Source organism: Clavelina lepadiformis, chromosome 1 (assembly GCF_947623445.1).
Source record: "Clavelina lepadiformis chromosome 1, kaClaLepa1.1, whole genome shotgun sequence".
Lineage (NCBI taxonomy): Eukaryota > Metazoa > Chordata > Ascidiacea > Aplousobranchia > Clavelinidae > Clavelina > Clavelina lepadiformis.
Window position 1 is genome coordinate 24,880,038 of NC_135240.1, and position 20,177 is coordinate 24,900,214.

Consider the following 20,177-nt stretch of genomic DNA (forward strand, 5'->3'; position numbering starts at 1 on the left):
ATAAAATTAAAATAAAACACTTTTGAAACAATACTGTCAATAGAGAGAATCCTCATCACGTGTTATGCCGTAAGTCGTTTTATTGGCTGTTAATTTTACAAACAAAAGACTTTCTCGCACACAAAAGCGTTGAAGATCTAAGGTAGCTAGCTGGTTGGAGAGCAAAAGTAAAAAAATGATTCAGGCTGTGATATTTCTCTGAAGGTGTTGCCTGTTTTACCTAAGCTTATTGCATCATCAAGATTTTTTAAGTTATGGTGTCAGTTACTATATATTCGAATTTTTATTTGTTACGCAAGCCCAAGAAATATTTGCAACAACGTTTGAAATTTGTCAGACAGACCCCGGTGAATACCCTGCGTAAAATCGGAAATATGACAGTCCCAGTGACAACATATAAGGCACTGGGATGTCAAGTTACAAATTAGTGTCGAAGATAACGTGAAAAATTCACTGAATAAGTTTTTGAAGATAGACTGAGAAATGGAACCAGCACGTCGTGAAATGTTTATTCTAATTGCAGTTTGGTTCGTCCTCATACTGACATGGATAACAATATTACCAACTAATGATCAGGTATGGTTTGTGAAGACCCAGTTACATTATTGGTATTAAGCCGAGCACTAAAATTTGACTTGCATTCTATTAAATGCCTGTGATGTTGATATGATATAACCTATATGATATGAAAACTGTATGATGCATGATAATAGAATAAGATGACGCAAGGCCTTGAACGACCTTTAGTGATGAAAAATCCACACGGAAAAGGAACTTCAACGGCTTTTCCTCCCGAAAGTATACTTGTTCATACTTAAAACCTCACGCCTACATTCCTGCTACTTCCTCGCAAGCGTCTAAAGGTCTTGGCATTTAACTTTTTGTCTATTTTTTAGGATTCAAGCCACAATCCATTTGTGAAAAAACAGATGAAAACATTATAAAAGAGAGCTGTCATTACAGCAGCAGTAATCACCAAACCTGCATCAAGAATTGCGACAAGGTCAGACCTTATCAAAAGCTGCAATCGTTAACCTGGACTAAGCTCAAACAATAAAATACTATCGTAACAATAATAATGATAAAACGTATGTGCTATCAAGATCTCTTTGAGCATGGTTTACTTTTTTGTGTTACAGTCAAACGAGAATTCTACCGACTTTTTGGAAAGAGATGAAGACAATGGAAAGCCAAGGTCTAAATCTTCAGAATGCATCCAAGTTGAAAAAACTTGATGCTAAAATCCAAGACATTCTCTTGAAACAGAAACCTAACTTGCTTGTAAAAATCACTTCATAATGTACGTAATACGGTACCTTTGTTAACCATTTTCTCCGTTAGTTTAATAAAGCCGTAAATTGATATGTGCGTCGCGTCCGTATATATAAGTCAAAACAATGGGAGAGTTAAAGCTGAATCAGAGCAGCTGCCAATGCCAGCCTGGCATGAACTCTGTGAGTGAATAAATTCGGAAAGTGTTTTAGGGTCAGTGGCAGACACAAAACGTTGCTTTGTGATCACAATTTCTCCCAGAGATATTGCATACGATATCTGTTTATTTTGAATAATTTGGTGTTTTTTATGTTACTACAGCTCTTCGAACCGTTGTATGTTGCTCAAAGCTTTTTCGTTTTTATTGGTATGATAGCGTATTTTTGAATATGCAGCACTTACAGGACTGTTGTTGAGCCTGGTGCATACAGTAAGTGTGTTTATGAAATTTATGTTGACTCGTTTTAGGTCAAATGTTTAGTTCTACCGTTTGCAAATATATGCACCCCAAGTCTACGTCACATTTCTTATCTGCAATTACATTATTGCGAGCAAAGTTTGCCATGTTTACATATAAGCTCAGCCTACTGTAGGCTGACAGAATCCAACTAGAAGAATGGTTTTTATAAAATTATTTACCTAATATAGTGCCACTGTGGTTTATAAAGCGAACTTTACAAACTACCGTAAAACCTCTATTTCACCGCCATAGCGCTCTATTTTTCAACTCTTGTTTAAAAGTGGCGTTCTATTAGAGGTGACGTTCAATTAGAGGTTGGCGCTCTATTTTTCAACCCTTCTTTAAATACAATTAATACAATACCTGCTAATACAATTCCGCCGCTAAAAGTGGTGTTCTATTAGAGGTGGCGTTCAAATAGAGGTGGCGCTCAAATAGAGGTTTTACGGTAATTTAAGACAGGTTCGAAAAATCAGTTAATGATTGACTTCGTGTTTTACTAGAACTTCGCGACGATAAGCCCACAACACCATAAGCCACAACACCAGTGTTACAACTCGCTTACGCGTAAAAGGTTTAATGCCCAAAGCTCTGAAATCATTTAGGCCCATCACAAGTAGATTACTACGCTAGCCTTAAAAATGCCAGACGTAGAAACTCTTGTTTATGTGTTTTCTGTATTAGAACTTTTTTCCGCTCTAATCTCCATTGTAGCTTACAACAAAGATATTGCTGCAGCTTATGGTAAGCACAGCAGAGAAGGGAACACTGGTAAGGGTAGCAAGAACAGGTCATTCACAAATAACTTCCATAATATAGAGCTTCGTAACAGTTTACCCTGTTTTAGTTATTGACGCCAGACTGGCATGGATTATACAAGAGGCGCCTTCATTCCTTATAGCCTTCAGCGTGACCAATCAGGCAGGTTTTGAAAACATCGGATATGCAAACAAAGTGATAGTGGGCCTGTTCATGGCACATTACTTCTTCAGGTTTGTCTGTATAATGCTTATAAAACCTTACTCTGCTTAGATAGCTTATACATTATTATCTCGGTCACAAGTCATGGTAATCAGCTCTAATGATTGATTTCAACAGGTCGTTCATTTATCCCATTCTTATAATGAACAAGAACAGCAAGCCTTTCTCCGTGCGCGTGATGCTGTTTGGTATTATATTTACTTCCATGAACGGTTACGCCATCGCAAACTACGAAGTGTTCTTTGGAAAACTACCAGATACCTGGACGAGTTCTCTTCAATTTAACGCAGGTATTAAATTCTAGTCAAAAAAGCATTTTGAGAGCTACTTTTTGCGTGAAATGATGTCGATGTTTCCGCGAATGCTAACAATAAATTTGTTGTTAAAGCGGGTGTTACATCATAGGTGTGTTGATTTGGCTTCTCGGATTTTCCATAAACGTTCACAGCGACCGCATCTTGAGAAACCTTAGGAAGCCTGGTGATACGGATTATAAAATTCCGCGAGGTGGAGCGTTTGAGTTTGTGTCAGGGGCAAATTATTTCGGTGAGATCGTCGAGTGGTGGGGACTCGCAATTGCATCCGGGTTTCATTTTCCGGTCACGTGTTTCGCCCTTGCAACCACGGGAAATATAGGAACAAGATCCCTTGCTCATCACAAGTAAGATCATCAAGGTTTCAAATAGCTACTAGGCTAACTCATAACACGTGGCAAGCTACTGCTACCCTACCGTATTTTACATCTCGTTTAATTTTTATAGCTACTACAAGAAAAAGTTCAAGGATTATCCACTCAACCGCAAAGCCTTCATCCCTTTTATTATGTGATCTGCATGCTGATATGTCACTAACTTTCAAATTCACGAGACGTATACAAATAAAATTATAAGCTAACTGGGGAAGCTTGCTTCAATGCTCGTCCAACATTCACATTGCCTGGTATGAAAGTTTAGTATCAAAAATAGATTCTATAATATTTTCTTCCATTACTCTGTATGAATCGAGAATGATGATGTTTTCATAGAGCAACCGAATGACTACGTAATAGATCCACAAAAAACAAGGATAACAGTTAAATGGTTATGCATTAACATTACAGTATAAGCTTCCAGAGCAATTTCAATTGATATCGCTTGCTCCACCTACTGCGCTTAATCTCTCATTTGTCATCGCGGCAAAGAAGCTTTCACGGCTGCTAAAGTTTAGGTGATTTCAAAATACGGCATTGCTGTATTTTTTATTTACGACGGGCTAATTGTATTATCATTGAACCATATTACCAGCCAGTCAAAATGCTGGATTGGTTTTGCTTGGAAAATAACTACAGTAAATAGAAGTTACTCTTGCGCGGTAATCTGTTGAAAAGGAAATCTTTCATTTTGACAACTTCCACAAGAAAGCTTTAGGATTCTTCAAAGAGAATTTCTACATATATCGCAAATCTGTCATCGCTTTCAACCTGTGACTTGTATAATGACGTCCCGGCGTTTCAAATTGAATCCGCTCAAACAACTTGCGCCTGAATTGTTGTGCATCTTATTTGCATCGTAATAATTCGCGTTGAATGAGAAGAATTTTATTTTCAAAAAAAATATTGCAACATGTTGGAGCGACATTATCATCATTCGTTATGAGAATATGATCTTTCCACATCCGAGGACGACCATCCTTGATCACGTGAGGAGGAAGTGAAGACGGAGGTTAAGGCTTCTTAAGACGGGGATGCACCGAGAAATTTTGAAGAACCGCTTCCTCCGTTCAAACTCGTTGGCCGTGGAGACTTGCGTGAGCGCACGCGCGACCAAACTCCGCTGTCAGGCATTTGGTACGCTGCTTCCCTGATTTTTCACTACTGACGTCACTCGTTATGACGTCACGAAGCTGTCCTCAACATACTCATATTTGCGCCGTTTAGGGCCGCGGAGTCGGACGCTAGAGGGCGACCGTGCATGTCTATCGCTTGTCTCTTTATCGGTGTAGGGGCATCTGAATCGGGACCCCTTCCAACGTCGTCCTCCGAAACAGGCGTAGGAGGCATGGGGCAGGAGGGGCGCTTGTGCAGGATCTCCTGAGCTGCGGGGCAATGCTGCCTGGGGCCCGGTTCAGGAGTAAATGTGAAAGTTAGGTTGGTGGGGTAAATTATCCCGTCGTTTCGAACTAGGTTAATCGGAACCTGCAATAAAATTAGACAAGTTGTATTTAGTGCTCGTGACCATTTATATAAGTTGTCTCATTCACTTCATGGAAATAGGTATCTGAAACCATCCTAGGGATGTCCCAAATCCAACACGAATATTGCAACAGATTTTCAGTTTTCACAATTAGTTTTTTAGTAAATTCACTATATAATAAAACAGACAAGACTTTTACGGCAGTTTTTGGTGTTTGACGGCTCCTTAAGCAGTTAATAGAGACATAGCAACAAACTTAAAACCAGTTGCACCGAACCTGAACTGTTTCTTTCACGTATTTCCAACCTTCCCTGAACGCTGAGATTTCAGGCACTACACAGAGGAGGCCCTCCTCACACCTGTACATCGTCTCCGCTTCTACATCCCCGAACCAGACTTTCAAATTTGAGGTGAAATTTTCTCCATTTACTTCGAGCATCGCAACGTCGCCGCCTCCGTTTAACTGTTGGAAACAAGCAGTTCAATTGAGTTCAAGACTGATATGTGCAATGTCTGATATTGACTAAAATTCGGTCTATTTATACAAATATATTGTTTTATAATTAAACAAACCTACAAACTACAAACTTTTGAAAACTTTCTACACAAAATGGTTAATAATATTAGTATTAACATCATAGTTTCCCGGTTAATAAGTGAACTGTTACAAAACAATAACATACTGATAATTTTAAAGTCGTAAATAACAGTACAATTAGAAGGTGTCACTTCTACTCAAAATAAACGTTGAATTCAGCGACTGACCTGCAACCTGTGGACACTCGGTACCGGGGTCACTCCCTCCGCGGTTGGCCCCATCCCGTCACAGAAAGTGTACTCCGCTTTATCCGTACTTATGATTGTCCACGACGCTCCGTCGTTTATCATTTCCTTGTTCGTTTCCTTCGGACATGGAGTGGCCTGAAAAATGAGAGCAGAGTGAATCGGTGGGAATGGCATCATGGGCTGGTGTAAATGGGTCCTTTGCGGTCACATAGGATGAGGTTTTAGGCGTGAGAGAATTATTAATACTTTGTTAAAACCAATTGCGTTCATTAACCCTTTTAATCTTAAGCTTTAAACCACTAAAGCGTCTGATTACAGCATCGCTTATTACAACTCAGTAAAAAGCAGTGACAGGCAGCGGGGCTGAAAGCTCTCACCTGAAACTGAATAATCCTCTCCTGAGAGAGACACAAGTACATTCGCTCCGTGTCTTTGAGGTAGAAGGCGCACTTGTGCAATTGTGAGACCGGGTCATCGGCGTCCAAGATGGCGGTTTGCTTGTCCACCTTCAAAAGGAAAAGGCATAATTATGACGCAGAAACTACAGCACAATTACAGTACTACGGAGGTAATTCGAAATTCCTCTCATTTTTACGTCATAAACGGTAATTATCAATTCATAGGGGTTCGTTCACCTTTCTTATGATAAGTCTAGGAAGTGCCATTCCTGTGTTGGAACAGACGAGCTTGACAGTTTGTCCATAATGTATGTAGCCGTCCATGACGCTGAATTCCTCCGATTCCAGCTCATCGTCGTCCACTATTACGTCATAAACAAGTTTTAAACGTCACAATCATACAAATGTGCTCGCATATAGTTCTAACAATCAAATAGAATTGAGCAGAAACAAGGGTTTGTATGCTACTGGCTGGTGGCAGTGATGAAAACTGTTTGCAGATATCAGAAAGGAGTGTGGTGCTACATATTATAAAGACGATGTGCGGTTGATATTTATTTCGCAACCAGTCGCTCACTGTATAACAATGAGACACTAACGCTTACACATACTCACACAAGCGAAGCTGCTCAAATAGTTATGACGAGAACACAACATAACTTTAAAGTTTGTTTATTGCCATAAAGGCGTTGCTGACATTTAGCGTTGGCATTATCAAACGTCCAATTACCAAGAGCTAACCCAATAAAATAAACTTGACCCACGTAGGTGAATGGTAAAACAACCCCACTGGATGGAGCTAGCGTGAAAGTTTCCTTTCTCAACGTGAAGATATCTTGTGCTCACTGTCTGCGATCGAAGTCTGTTGAAGAGCGCCACCTTGGTGCCGGATGCGATGCACACTTCATAGAAACATTATAATCTATTAGTTATGATTTCCAGTAAAAAGCAAACGTTTTTTGAACGTATTAGATCTACACGAGGAAAAATTTCTACAGTGTACAGAAGACGATGCAGAATCTTTGGTACAGTATGCAGAGTCTATGAAAGGCAAAATATAATCAAGTAAAGCAACTCACAGTCAGCATTTTTCAGGGATTGTTTCTTTTTCGATGGTTTGCTGATGACTTTGATTCTCTTGCTACAAAACTGTCCAACATCTGTGCCGTTCCCGAAGAACATCTTCACGTGGAGCATGAAGTGCTTCCTCTTATCCGTGTCCGAGATGTAGAGAGTTTTGGCCGTGCAAAAATTCTGGAGAAACATTTTTTTTACAAAAATTTTCCGAAAAACGTAAATTTATACACCCATTAAAAATTTGCTGACGATTTCTGAATTAGCAAATGCGTAATGCCTTTTAACGATTGGTCTTTGTGACGTCACAATGGTACATAAATGCATGTTAATTAGCCAACTCCCAATGTTTGTGGTGGGTCAATGACGCATGCTCGGTACGAGTTGAGGGAATCGATCTTGTGTTACGGTATTTCACTTTACACAAGATAAACAGTAAAACGACTTCAAACCGGCTTAATTAGCCAAGCTAGTGGCTGAGAGTAAATCAATTTTGGTTGTAAAGTCTGACCGATGCATCATTCCTGCGATTTTTCAGTTATATGGAGTTGCAAACAAATGCTAAAAATTTATTGTTTAAAACGACATTGCATTAAAACGTTCCATCGACATAAACAACTAAATTTTAAAAGAAATAAACCTGCAAGCTGAAACGACGAGAAAAAAATACTAAATTTCTGGCATTTTGAACTATTTGTACAGAAATAAGATATCATCGGGAAACGTCTATCTGCAGTAATTTGCCTATGAATTCGGATGGCCTGAAAATTACCAGCAGTTATTGAGCATCAAGTAAGCTATAGATACATGTATATTTGCATGTTATTATCGATCTGCTTACAGTAAAATTTCGAAATGAAATCGCTGTTTCTGTTTAGAACAAGTCAGGAAATGCAGTCGTTTTGTATTACTACTGTAAGTCCGCGACTATGCTGGTAAATGATGTAAAATGAGATTTATTTCATGGTCTCTTTCCTTTGCGACTGAGTTACAATATTCCTAGCATAGTGTAATGACAATGCACAAGGGATACCGATTTATTAAATTACATTATTCAAGTAAGAAGTTCTCCTGTTTTAGCTTGTTTGTGTTTGATGTACTGAATGCTATAATACTACTGCAATTATTTCAAACGTTTAATCCAGACGCAGTCTAATCCAGACACAAAGCTATGTCAAATATACTAATTAAAATAATTAAAATTATTAAATCAACATACACCATGTTCATACCTTGCCGTCTAAATGCAGCTGTTGCATTTCCTGTTCGCTACTCCCTATACCGATAAAGGCGTGTACTTGACCAGCTTCCTGACCTCCGTCATCTTCAAACTGCTGTTGTTTTCTCTTCCACCCACTTCCTAACAGGTACATGCAAGGCGGTGGACAAAAGAATCTGAAATAATAACAAAAATAGCATAATTGTGTCGTTATGCTGTAACTATGCAATAGAATGAATAGATGATAGTGCAATTGTAATTTGTATTACAACTGAAATTATCGGCACGTGACAACATATTGTGTAGAAACAATGGTATAAATTATAATTTCTTCATTAAGCACTTATACTTGCTGAAAGTAGCTTTAATTAAAACACCTGTAAGTACTTTACATCAAACGTGTAGAGTTGGAATATAAACAGATTTTGTATTCTGTTGTTCTCTCTGGTCGGATTAAAAACACCAACGCTTTTGAAATGGCACGCGCCATCTATTTATAAAGTCTTCGTAGCTTGGCGCCATGGGCCAATAAACAGAAGGCAATTTACCGTTTTTCGTTTCCGTAAGACTTCTGGGCGACTTTTGCATGAAGCACCACAAGAGTCTGGTCATTTCTTTCCTTCAAATAACGACGCATTGCCTCTCTGCAAAAAACGACGAACCGTTACGTAAACTGCGACTATGCATAACATAACGAACTTGATGCTGGCTGAACCGTGTTAACCTAGTATATAGTAAAATAAAAAACAAGATATAGGTTGGCACTCTGAAATTTAACTTTAGTTTTGATTTTTCTACACGAGCTTTCGCAAACATAAGCTTGCTTCTTCGGGTGTACTAAGAATAACAGTAAACAGTAACAAGAGGAAAACATGACAGTGTACTTCACGGTGGGTAAATTAATACTTTTATTGGTACTTCAAAAGAGACCTCTGGCCTAGCCCCCAAATCAGAATGAACCAAACTACAAGACAAGAATCCCAGTAGCCTATTTTGCCAACTTCTTTAATTCTATCTGCGGTACTAACTCCAAACCTCAAATTTTTCATAAAACATCGAAAGTAATTTTCAACAAGCTTTAATTTTACGACGCTATTTCATGTAGTGAGAATTTTTCGGTGTAAGTGTTTTATTGGGAAGTGACTATTTCACAATAAGTCACGCAGCTCTTTGTTAAAGGTCACGTCAAAAGGCAATGGGTTATGTCACTTACGCGAAACGGTTCAATTGTTAGATTTAGATTAGTTAGAAGATACATAAGGCTAAGTTTAGGATGCTATGTTTTAAACATTCAACTCCGCTTAACAAAGACCTCAGAAACTTAGCTTCAAACGTACAATTGTTTCTGGCGAATTGGCGACCGCCATTTTATCAATAAATTAATGCGCGAGGATTATTATTAGACATGCACTGTATTGTAATAACATAGAAACACGTCTTGAAATGAGTCGCGGGTATTCCCGCAAGACAAGGCTGCGGTCGGACAGCTGAGCAGCTATTGATTTGCGGGAAGATTATAAATAAATCATTAACCTGAAGCTTTGTAAGTTTTGGATTGTGACGTGATAAGCAGTAATTGGGATGTCAGACAAAGTACTTAATTAACGTTTAACTTTTCTGCGGAAGCCAGTATGATGAGAGTTGAAGAAGTTTGATAATAAGAACAATTCCTAATTGCTATACGCTTGGTAATAGCCTGGACTTTCCCGCGCTTAGTGGATGTAAAACATGCCAAAACACGCCCATATTTAAGCACATAGCACAAGAAATGATAACAAAAAATGGCAATCCCTACCTCGTCAACTTCTGCGGGGGCCATTTTTCTCCTGGCGACCTGCAAAGAAAATATTGAAAATGTTACTTGAAAATACACGGCCGGTAGTTGGAACCACAGAGCGTATTCCCTCATAAAAAATACTGATACACGTAGATTAGAAATTGTCACAGTAAGGATTATTGGGGAACCACATAACCTAATATATTGGTATTAAATCAAAGGCCTATCAAGAAATTTAAAATTCTGTCTGTGATATAAGTGTGTTATGTCTTAGTTAACTTTTTAAACGGCGCTACCTTAAGTCATCGCTAAATGAACGTGGCAATTCATTTAAAAATGAAAAATAGTGATTAAGTATTGGCCATCGCACATCTGTAGCTAAAATAATGATTGATATAATTGTATCAACCCAAAACAGCAGTGATGCCAAAAGTAGTTCCAAATTACTTCCACCTGCCAAAGCGAGTATTCAATCAATCATGGTTACATGTTAAACAGAGTAATCTTGATCAAAATGTTCTAACTCAAAGAGGAGTACAGTGCAGGAGCGCAGAGTGCAGACAAATATTTTGCAAATTTGTTCGGCTTAAGATAAAATTTTGGCATATCAGTTTAAAGGAAATGCCTTGAAAATAGAAAACATTTGATTGAGTTCGTCAAACGCATGCTAAGGAAACGTCGAAAGAGAATGCCGCTTAATCTGCAATCTGTTTGAAAGCAAAGAAAGATGGAAATACCAAGTAATAAGAAAAGGAGGGAGATATATCGTGGAACGCATTTGCGGTGACAAATGTATCATGATGAGAACAGTAACATCCCGGCTTGCACGGAGTAGTTTGACGGCGACAAAGCACGAACGCGTGGCTTGCGGAAGAAAATTTTGCTGATCTTGTACAATTCGGCGCTTGAACCTTTTGCGTTCATGGTGGGAGTCGTTCATCATACTTTCCGGAGCTCGGCCTTATCAAACGGCATTTTAACAAAACACAAAGAACTTAGCGATACGTTTGACGCTGCAAAGATTCACTGACAAAAAGTGCAGCAAAATTGGACGTTCAAAACACAAGGTCTAGCGGGAATTCGGCCCAAATTCTACAGCAATACTCACAATTTTTCAAGTTTAGAAAAACAAACGGGCTGTTAAAATGTAAACATTTACCAGCACATCTTGTACTATCTGTTGGCATGTGCAAGTGACCGACAAACAAGCTGCATAAACTGAACTGACCCATAAAGCCGAAAAGAAACTTGTTTCCAGTTGATTGCAGCCCAAGAATTCCTCTCTTTCAAGGGAATTATGGTTAAAACTGACACGTTGCGTGCGACCTGGTTCATTCGCTGGTGAATTTTTTTTGTTTTTGAAAAAATGACGTTGACGGTCGATTTCCGACGTCACGTTTTCTGTATGACGTTTCATAGATTTTATATATTTTAGAAAAATTGTTTGTATAGATAGCGGTAATATTTAAGAATTTTTAATACACGCGTAATCATCTTCAGGACAATTACTTGCCCCTTATGTGTGACGTTTCAAAACAGAACAACTCGACTTCAAAAACACGAAAGTCGTCGTTGATGTACTGGGCCACGTTTTCTTTGCTCATTCCTAAGCAATGAAGAAATTGCTCGGGCTACCGCTTCTAAACAAGCGATTATCAAATTCTAAAGTCGGGAAAAATAACAAAAGCAATGGGAGAAAAACGTGGCATCACTGAAATAAACTGTAACAAAACATCTTAGTCATTATGAGTCAGTTTAAGCGAATGGAAATGAAGCGGGGTTAGAAACGACGGGCCACAATTATCAGCACCAACCGGCCTAAATATCTATTCGTTCATATCGACACGAAACCGTGTGTATTGAGACCAAAAACCGGCATTATCGCGTATATAGCAATTTAACCATCTTGGTATGAAATTAATCGAGGCAAGCTCCTTTAAGCGGTGGGGAATAATGAAAAGAATGTAACTCGGAAACCACTCTCACCACCTGTCCGCTACCTTTAAAGCGGGAACCGGGCAACGAACGGAGACGCGCGATCAGAGATTTCGCACATTTGGCGCAGAATCCAGGAAAGGCAAGAAGCGTGTGAATATTCTCGATGAAGACTGATTGTCTTGAACGTATCGTCTTCTCGATCTTGTTGGGCCAAAAACAAACCTGTTTCTCGGAAAGTGAATTGCGCAATCCAAACGGTCAAATTCAGACGAATACATAAAAAACAGGTACGTCGTGTGAAATCATAATTCGTTCACAATGTCAACTTAAATAGATTTCGTTTACCGTTTTCCCTTTTAAAAATTGTCAAATTCAGATTATACCTCGCCCCGATTCCAAAGTATAATGAGCTGTACAAATGAATGCGCCGTTGGTATTCATCTTTTCTAGTTATACGTCCAAATAAAATCAATGTATATTGTTGAACACTGGAAATATTTTTTAATGTTTAACAATAACTGAAGGCTATTAACCAATAAGAGGTGTGGCTGTAATTACGTCACGCGCACATTAATAAGAGTCAATCAAAATTATGAAAACGTTGAGTGTGTAGATTCGCTTGGTCGGACCAATTTAAGATAATGGAATCACCAGGAGTAAATCATGCTGTGAAAATTAGTTCCACCTGACTACATAAACCCTTTCATCTTTTCTAAAATCTGAAACAACAGTGGTATAGTGGGAGCGTAAGCTTATTTCCACGGTATTCTGACGGGTTTTGTAAAACGTTTCCTTCCAAACCCATAAACAGTTGTATTAGCTGCCAAAAACGACAAACGTTTGACGAATTAGCTCAAAAACGCCATAGACATATTTTCCATTTTAAAAGTAGGGCACGCGCATAGGCCAGTGCTATTTGAGAATGACGAGAGTTGAAGGATGGTTTCATCACAACGCGCGTTCTTTCAATGCCCAGTTGTTAAAAGGTTACAATTTGAAATCGAGCATATGCTAGTCGCTGTCGTCATACAACGCTCGCCGAAGATTTCGTAGCCCTTTTCTCTGTTTGAAGTAGATTGCTTTTCGAAACGGTAAGCACGTCCGCGTAAACACACGGCTATGCATAAAATACGCTGGAAGCATTACAAGTGAAATTGGAATCCAAACGAGAAAAAGTTTCTAGCCAAGCACAATTAAAACGATGTCGAGTCGTCCGCCGAAGGCAGCGGCAAGATAAAACAACTCTCGACGCCGATCTCGTGTTTACTGCCCGGTATAAAGTGGCGTATAGAATAAACCGACGCCGTTCGACCCTTTGTCATGGGTGGAATGTTCTAGAACGAATGGTAATCATCAGAGATCAAGGCCGACAATGTGGGCTTTAAGAAGACATGGACGAGCTGAAAGTCGATTACGAGAATGAAACCGTAAAACAATAGAACCGACAAACCTCAACTGTTACCATATCCTGCCCCTTCAACTCTGCTACAAGCGGTTATTAATGAGGGCACGGTAGAGTGCAATACCACCGCTTTATTCTCAACGACTACGAAATAAATGGAAAGTTACTGAAAAAACTATAAGAATTGTTTTACGGGAAAGAAAGAAAAACAGATAATTCAAACGTGTTTACATTGTTTTCATTTCTCGGGGTTTCTGACCCAAAACAACGTTTCTCTTTCGAGAATTGGTAAAAATGTGAAAAGAAAAACTTGTAAACAAAGCCCTGTCCATTGCAGTATTTTTGCACTGAAGAAAGACAATGCAACTGGTGATTGATTTATCAACGGCAATTAAACATAACCCGTCCATGATATGTAACACGCGTCTGTCAAAAGGTATAGTTAATGGAAAGGCGGACGGAGTAACCTTACTTGAACTAAATAAACCACCCGGATATTTGAAAGAGCAAATTAAATTTGCAAACATAGAATTAAAATATTAACAGCAGAACACGACAAACGTATTATTCCAGCCGAGGGCGCTCGGGAGCAAATAAATGCCAAATCGCTTGATAGATTGTAGACCTAAGTTTTTCTCGCAAGGTAATTGTTTTTCTCGCAAGCACAGTAACATTTAAACAACCAAGCAAGTGTCAGCGACTCTGCGAGAAATAAATAAATTATTTAAGCCATGACAGGGTTATACAAGGAACGCGCGAATCACGTCACAATCTGGCGAGTATGACGAAGTAATGCGCATCGCAACTAACCAGAATAATTAACACCGGCTTGCACGAGCGCATTGTTTATGTCAGGGCTGTATCAATTAATTAAACATTGTAAAAAATCAATGTTCGAAAGAAACGCTGTTAACAGGGGAAGCGATACAAAATCAAAGACAACAGCTAAAAATGCATAAGTTTAAAGTGCTGATGCATTTTAAAAGTTAAACCGGTGTAATGGCTAGCGTTCACTGTTCCTATTCACAAAGGTCTCACTGTTTGGAATTCTTTGTGCAATGATTATTCTCCTGGTACTCGGTACATAAGAAATTTTTTTCGCGTTAACGGATATTTGAAAAAAATTAATTAAATACCAAGATAACACAATGGTTTGGAATTGATGTCGAAGTCCAAACATTTTCCTCGGTTATGAAAGCGGAATTCTGTATTCAATCTTCCAAGGTCTGCAAAAATCCTAAATGGCCCGCAGTGAACATGAAATCCTTACCTATATGTCCACGCACTTTTGTTGGTAAAAACATCCTTAAAGCCTTCTTATTAACTGAGGAAATATCTAGGGCAGGATGTAGCTGTTCCGGTTTCACAGCAAAATACTTGGTCTCTTTTTAAAAGATAAAAATCGAAAGCAAGTTTCTTCTAATTATATCCGCAGTTTCTGGATCCTATGAATCATGTCCAGAGCACAGATTTTAAAGCTTTCTGGTGTCTATGGAAGCCCACCAAAGCCCTACGTCGATCATTACGTAGGACTTTATATTCAGGACTTTTATACCTTATATTATATTCCGAAAATAAAACATACAACCCTTGGATAGTTGCTACTACCACATAAAATGACATGCATGAAATCATTTGGTCGTGGAATGCTGTTCTAGTTTGCTTATACGACCTGATTGTTGACCATAGCGAACACCAAGCATTATTAGGACGTTAATTCGCTTGTGGGGAAAGGTATTTTCATAGCGAAAGCGAATACAATTGAGTTGATAATGACCGTCGAATCGATTGAATTGATGCTTGGGTTTCCTGCCATACTGTACGCCTGTAGTAGTTCAAACGGAGACGTCAGTAAGCAAGGAAGGAGCTGGTGCGAAAGCTTGAAAATTCCATCTTTAAAGACCTATATCTCGTTTATGATATCCGCGCGAGACGCGCTGCGGTCACGAATGAGGTGCCATGCACACTAATTACGTGACAAACGGCAAAGAGCGTTGGGTAAACATAACACGACACAAAGGAAGTAGATAGCACCTCCAGACAGGTGAATTACTGAGTTATTCGCTTTCTCAGAATACAAAAAGCGAAAACATTAACGGGTTTACATATTATGCTATGAGCAAATCATCATGATAAAAATTATGAATATGGTTCCTGTTTCACAACGCTTTTACGCAGGCCTAAACACGCAATCACGCAAATTCTAAATAACATAGACCGTGCGGAAATGGCTATGAAAACCGAAGAGTATGAAAGCCAGATCGTTTTTTCTTTGAAAATGTTTTGTTTGCATGGTTGAAAATCACTGTGTGAAATTAGATAGGACTAACTACGTCCTATTTTCCAAGACATGAAGTTTACTGGAAACGCAATCATTGTGTGTTCACGCTGAGAAAATGGAATGTCGCTTTCTCTGTGCGCTTGACCGGTAAACAAAATTTAAAAAAAATACCAAGCATAGTAGAGCATAGTGTGAGACGATACTGACCAATGGGAAAAACTCACAGGCCTATCGCGGGCTAAAGCGGTTCCCAACGCTGATCGATCGTGGTAAGAATTCCAAGACTTTCCAGTGATAGCAAAAAAATGTCGCAACAATTTTCATTACAATAGGTGAGGGCAATAAGACGCGAAGAAACAAAACAGAGGATTTCTTTACCATCTGTGCGAATTTCGGAAGTTGACTCGTTTCAGTCGGCTATTGTGTGTCGTTAGGCAGCTTTTGTCGGCCTCAAGTGTTGAGCCGCAAAGCGAATTGAAAGTAGACACCAGCAGATACGACCCAATGATTTGTTTTGTGGTTGCCCTAACTTCCGGTTAATCAGTGTCCAGGTTGGCTGTGAATTGAAATCGGAGAAGGCGGTGGAGTATTTTTCAACGCTAGCCTAGCGTGGGAAGGAGCGAATTCACAGTTACACGGGATATTGCTACAGTACAAATGTCAGTGGAACAACCTGTGATAGGCGGCATATGGTTTCTTGTAACGTAAGCAAAATTTGCCGATCGTTCACACGACGACAAAATCGGAACATGCATTGTTAAATACATAAACATATCAGGCGTCTCGTTTGCTATTGAAGGAACATGAAAGTTCAGTGTGTCGTAGAATTAGCAGCAAAATCCGCGAAGCGATTTGAGTGCGGTCATTGCGCAGTAAACAAAATCTTCGCAATTCGCATCACCACGCTATCAGCGACGCATCGCAGAGGTGTAACGGTGTTAGAAAATTAATCAAATATTAACAACGCTCTGCGCGAGATCGAGGCGAGAAACAAAACGGCAATGCGATGGCGCGGTCAAACTGATGGTGTTTACTCCCCGAAATTCACACACAACTTAGTTACCACGGAGAGGCAAGTAGGCAAAAATTCAGGGCGTCGAGAGAAGAGCATTAAAACGACGACGAAGAAAGTGAGACAGGCGTTACCTGGAGTGTGTGTGACGAGCAGGCCTAGGGCATTCTATTGTGTTTGCTTTTCCATAGAAAATCCTACTCAGGCCTGCTACTACAAATCCCAGCCAGTCACACGACAAACAGTACTCATTCGATATTCGAGCGGGGAACGAAACAACAGCGCGCATTTAGAAAGAAAAATGGATAAGACAGAGATAAGTGGGCCTCAGAAGGGGCTGCTCTTCGTTTATCTTTCCATCCAGAGTTAGTGGAGCGGAACGGGGTCCGCGCCAGTTCTCAAAGCGTGACCGAACGCAGAGGGAAACGATAAGGCTGGCAGGCATAAATAATAAAGAGAGAAAGATTTCGCATCGGTTCTCACCAGTCATTCTCTCTGCTTCAAGCTAATAATAGCGAGCTTTGGCGGTGGGAAAACCTTTACTCTTTTTCCCACGATGTAATTTCCCACCGTAGCGAACAAAGCGTTTTCTGTTAAAGGCATTAGTTTTTTCATAATCCATAAATTAAAACCACCAATATATTACACGGCCAATGGTTGCGTGTGAAAATGCGCGAAATCGGCGCATGTAGCGCAAGTAACCAAATTCACTGATGTCATATGTAAACTGTTTACCAGTTTCTGACCTTGTGGCACAGTTGACCTTGCCTTTTCCACTCAGCAATTATATTCCGCTTTAAATGAGGTAATGGAATTATCCAAAACCATTTAGGCATAACGAATACTAATGTCAAAACAATAGAAAATATTTATTATCCGGACGTTTCTGATGGTTTAACAATCACTTTTAAATATTCCGACCAAATCACTGGTCAGCAAGTTATACATAAAAAGTAATTAGTTTACAAATAAAAATGCTGTAATTACACCTAACGTAGATCAACCGACACCATTCTCGTCTTGAGGCAACCCACAGAAAGTAATAATATTAGATATTTTAAGGCGCGCTCCAACCGACAAACAAAAGAACGCGAATTGGTTTCTTTCCAGTACGCTAACGACGACGTCGCACAAACGAAAACAAGTTAAAAATCCGCCTAACTCAGGCAATAAAATTCGAATTAATACGGCGACATGAATCTTATTTGTAGAGCAAAGTCAAGTAGTTCGTAAGATATTGGCTAATGCGGTTTTATCGCCGTCACTGCGTACACACCGCTCGTAAAATTACTAACTAGACTTAAGATTAATACAAGATGAACGTAAAAATGGCGGGATTGGGCGTGGGAAAACGGACACATTCTCACGCGTGTTCTGCGATAAGCACTGAGTGAGTCAATGTACTGGCTCACAGTTTCATTCAAATGCTTGGTCGACTTAGGTCACTAACTAAACACAAATCCAATGTAGCTATAAATTATACACCTGAGCCTGGTTTGCTGATGAAAAAAGGTGTTGCTATGTCATTATCTTTTGTCTCTCCAGAAAGGTTCTTTGACTAAAATAACATTGAAACAAACATGGTGCTTCTTACAAGCAAGTTAACACCAACATAAATCACCATGTGTTTGGCAAGCTAAAGAGTTTCATGACAACCAAGTTTTTGACAAGCAGCAATTCTGGGTAAGAAAACTTGACCATAAAATGGTTAAGTTTTTAAGAAAAGAATTTGTTTTTATAACATGATCAAAATGTTTAGAAGTTTGCGGTTACAGTTGTCTTGGGCTGTAATATAAAATAATGAGTATACAATTCAAAGGGTCAAAGATTTTTATTTCATCTTCTGGTTTTGTCAGTGCATGAATTAAGGTAAGTGTAGCCACTGAATATATTAGTTATTCCCATTTGCTACATTATGATTTGAAAATGAACATATAAGACGAAGGCACAAAATATAACTTTGTAAGCTTTTGATAATTTGACACACAACATATGGAACTTAAAGTACCAATTAAGTATCTATACAGAACTGTTAAATCTTTTAGAATACTTTACTTTTGTAGCAAACACATAACATATTTATACAAGTACGTCTTCACCTGTATGTTGTTAAAACATTTGAAGTTTCATTCATTCTGCCATTTATTTCCTGACTTGATGAACCCACTTCATCGAGATGTTGGACAGACTTCTTTATCGCTTGCGAATTTGGTATGCGGGTGTACATTTTATATCCAATACATGAAATTTACATCTACACGATACTCATACAGCTGAAATTGACAAAACTTGTGTGACTGTCCAAAATAATTGACTGAAAAATATTTAACTAACAGTGACTCTGATGGTAGTATCTGAATACTGTAATAATAAAAACATTTGTTTGAAACTAAATATTCTGAAACATATTGTTTAAAGTTTTGAAATATTATATGCAACCTGGAAACATTAGTTGACAAAAAAACATAGTTTTTTATGTTCACATCAAATTATAAATTAACTGAAATAAAGCCAAATCGATTCAGTGCTGACTGCCCAAGACAATATGGTCATACTTCTGTAAAACAATATGAAGTTTCTGCTGAAACCACTTATTTCAACGCTCCTTAAGTTATCTTTATTGTTGGACACAAGCAAAAATTCACAGTAACGCCAACCATAGTAACTGTACAGCACCTTACAACCTTATAAACACTGTCTAGCGGCTCTAGCTTCCACAGACTGCTGGACAGCTAAAAAAAATTCAGCAAAATGGTCCCTTATCGAGTTATCTGTCTCATCTACAATGTTTCTTACTAACCTGCTAGCGTATAAGCTTAGCTGTACTTTAAGACGTTACAGGCTACCGGTGTATCATTGTCAGTTAAATAAGGCAAGACTAAACGCAAGCTGGTAACAGACAGTCTAGATTTCTAACAATCAAGTGCAAAAAAACAACTACAGTAGTAACTCGACAACGCTCAAAAATAGAAATCAAGATTTGAATGTATGAATTCTCGGAACTCACAAGGGCATTGTGGTAAGCATTGAGCACCTCATTTATTGTGGTACTCTGTTCTTCCAACTTGGCTGTACTCAGAGGCTTATACTTTTGCATATATAATAATTGAAGCGTTATTGGTTATTAATTTCTGCAAAAAGCGGCATTCAATCTGTGACTGACAAAAGCGCAACCAGAAGGGCGTAATAAGCTACCCGCTATGTCGCCACTGTAAGTACAATCATCAGTCACCACCTCCTAACCATCGTTTTTCAAAATGACGGACTTCTCCACTCAAATGGAGAAGTCACTCATTCCTGCAGACATGCACAACCTTGTTCTTTATCACCATCATGCGGTTAACTATGGTTATGTGATTTATCGATGTTTGACTTTTTCGCTTGAAACTTACAAAATATGGTATTT

The 20,177-nt window shown here is 38.9% G+C and overlaps 3 protein-coding genes across 3 annotated transcripts; 2 read left to right on the forward strand and 1 right to left on the reverse strand.

Moving 5' to 3' along the window:
- The first annotated feature begins 153 nt into the window (after nucleotides 1–153).
- LOC143459058 (uncharacterized) lies at nucleotides 154–1,881 on the forward strand. The gene is made up of 4 exons (XM_076956025.1): nucleotides 154–576; nucleotides 714–798; nucleotides 897–1,003; nucleotides 1,140–1,881. The coding sequence occupies exons 1-4, from the start codon at nucleotides 484–486 to the stop codon at nucleotides 1,233–1,235; spliced, it is 381 nt and encodes a 126-aa protein (XP_076812140.1). The 5' UTR covers nucleotides 154–483; the 3' UTR covers nucleotides 1,236–1,881.
- A 375-nt stretch (nucleotides 1,882–2,256) lies between these two features.
- Nucleotides 2,257–3,607, forward strand: LOC143459048 (3-oxo-5-alpha-steroid 4-dehydrogenase 2-like). The gene is made up of 5 exons (XM_076956015.1): nucleotides 2,257–2,503; nucleotides 2,580–2,724; nucleotides 2,831–3,003; nucleotides 3,119–3,374; nucleotides 3,475–3,607. The coding sequence occupies exons 1-5, from the start codon at nucleotides 2,374–2,376 to the stop codon at nucleotides 3,539–3,541; spliced, it is 771 nt and encodes a 256-aa protein (XP_076812130.1). The 5' UTR covers nucleotides 2,257–2,373; the 3' UTR covers nucleotides 3,542–3,607.
- Nucleotides 3,608–4,273: 666 nt separating this feature from the next.
- LOC143459039 (suppressor of hairless homolog) lies at nucleotides 4,274–19,093 on the reverse strand. The gene is made up of 11 exons (XM_076956003.1): nucleotides 18,871–19,093; nucleotides 10,157–10,195; nucleotides 8,910–9,005; nucleotides 8,375–8,537; nucleotides 7,148–7,322; nucleotides 6,833–6,970; nucleotides 6,306–6,430; nucleotides 6,048–6,176; nucleotides 5,650–5,805; nucleotides 5,162–5,347; nucleotides 4,274–4,886 (listed from the first exon to the last, which is right to left on the reverse strand). Exons 1-11 carry the CDS (start codon nucleotides 18,996–18,998, stop codon nucleotides 4,587–4,589), a joined length of 1,635 nt encoding a protein of 544 aa, XP_076812118.1. The 5' UTR covers nucleotides 18,999–19,093; the 3' UTR covers nucleotides 4,274–4,586.
- Nucleotides 19,094–20,177: the final 1,084 nt, after the last annotated feature.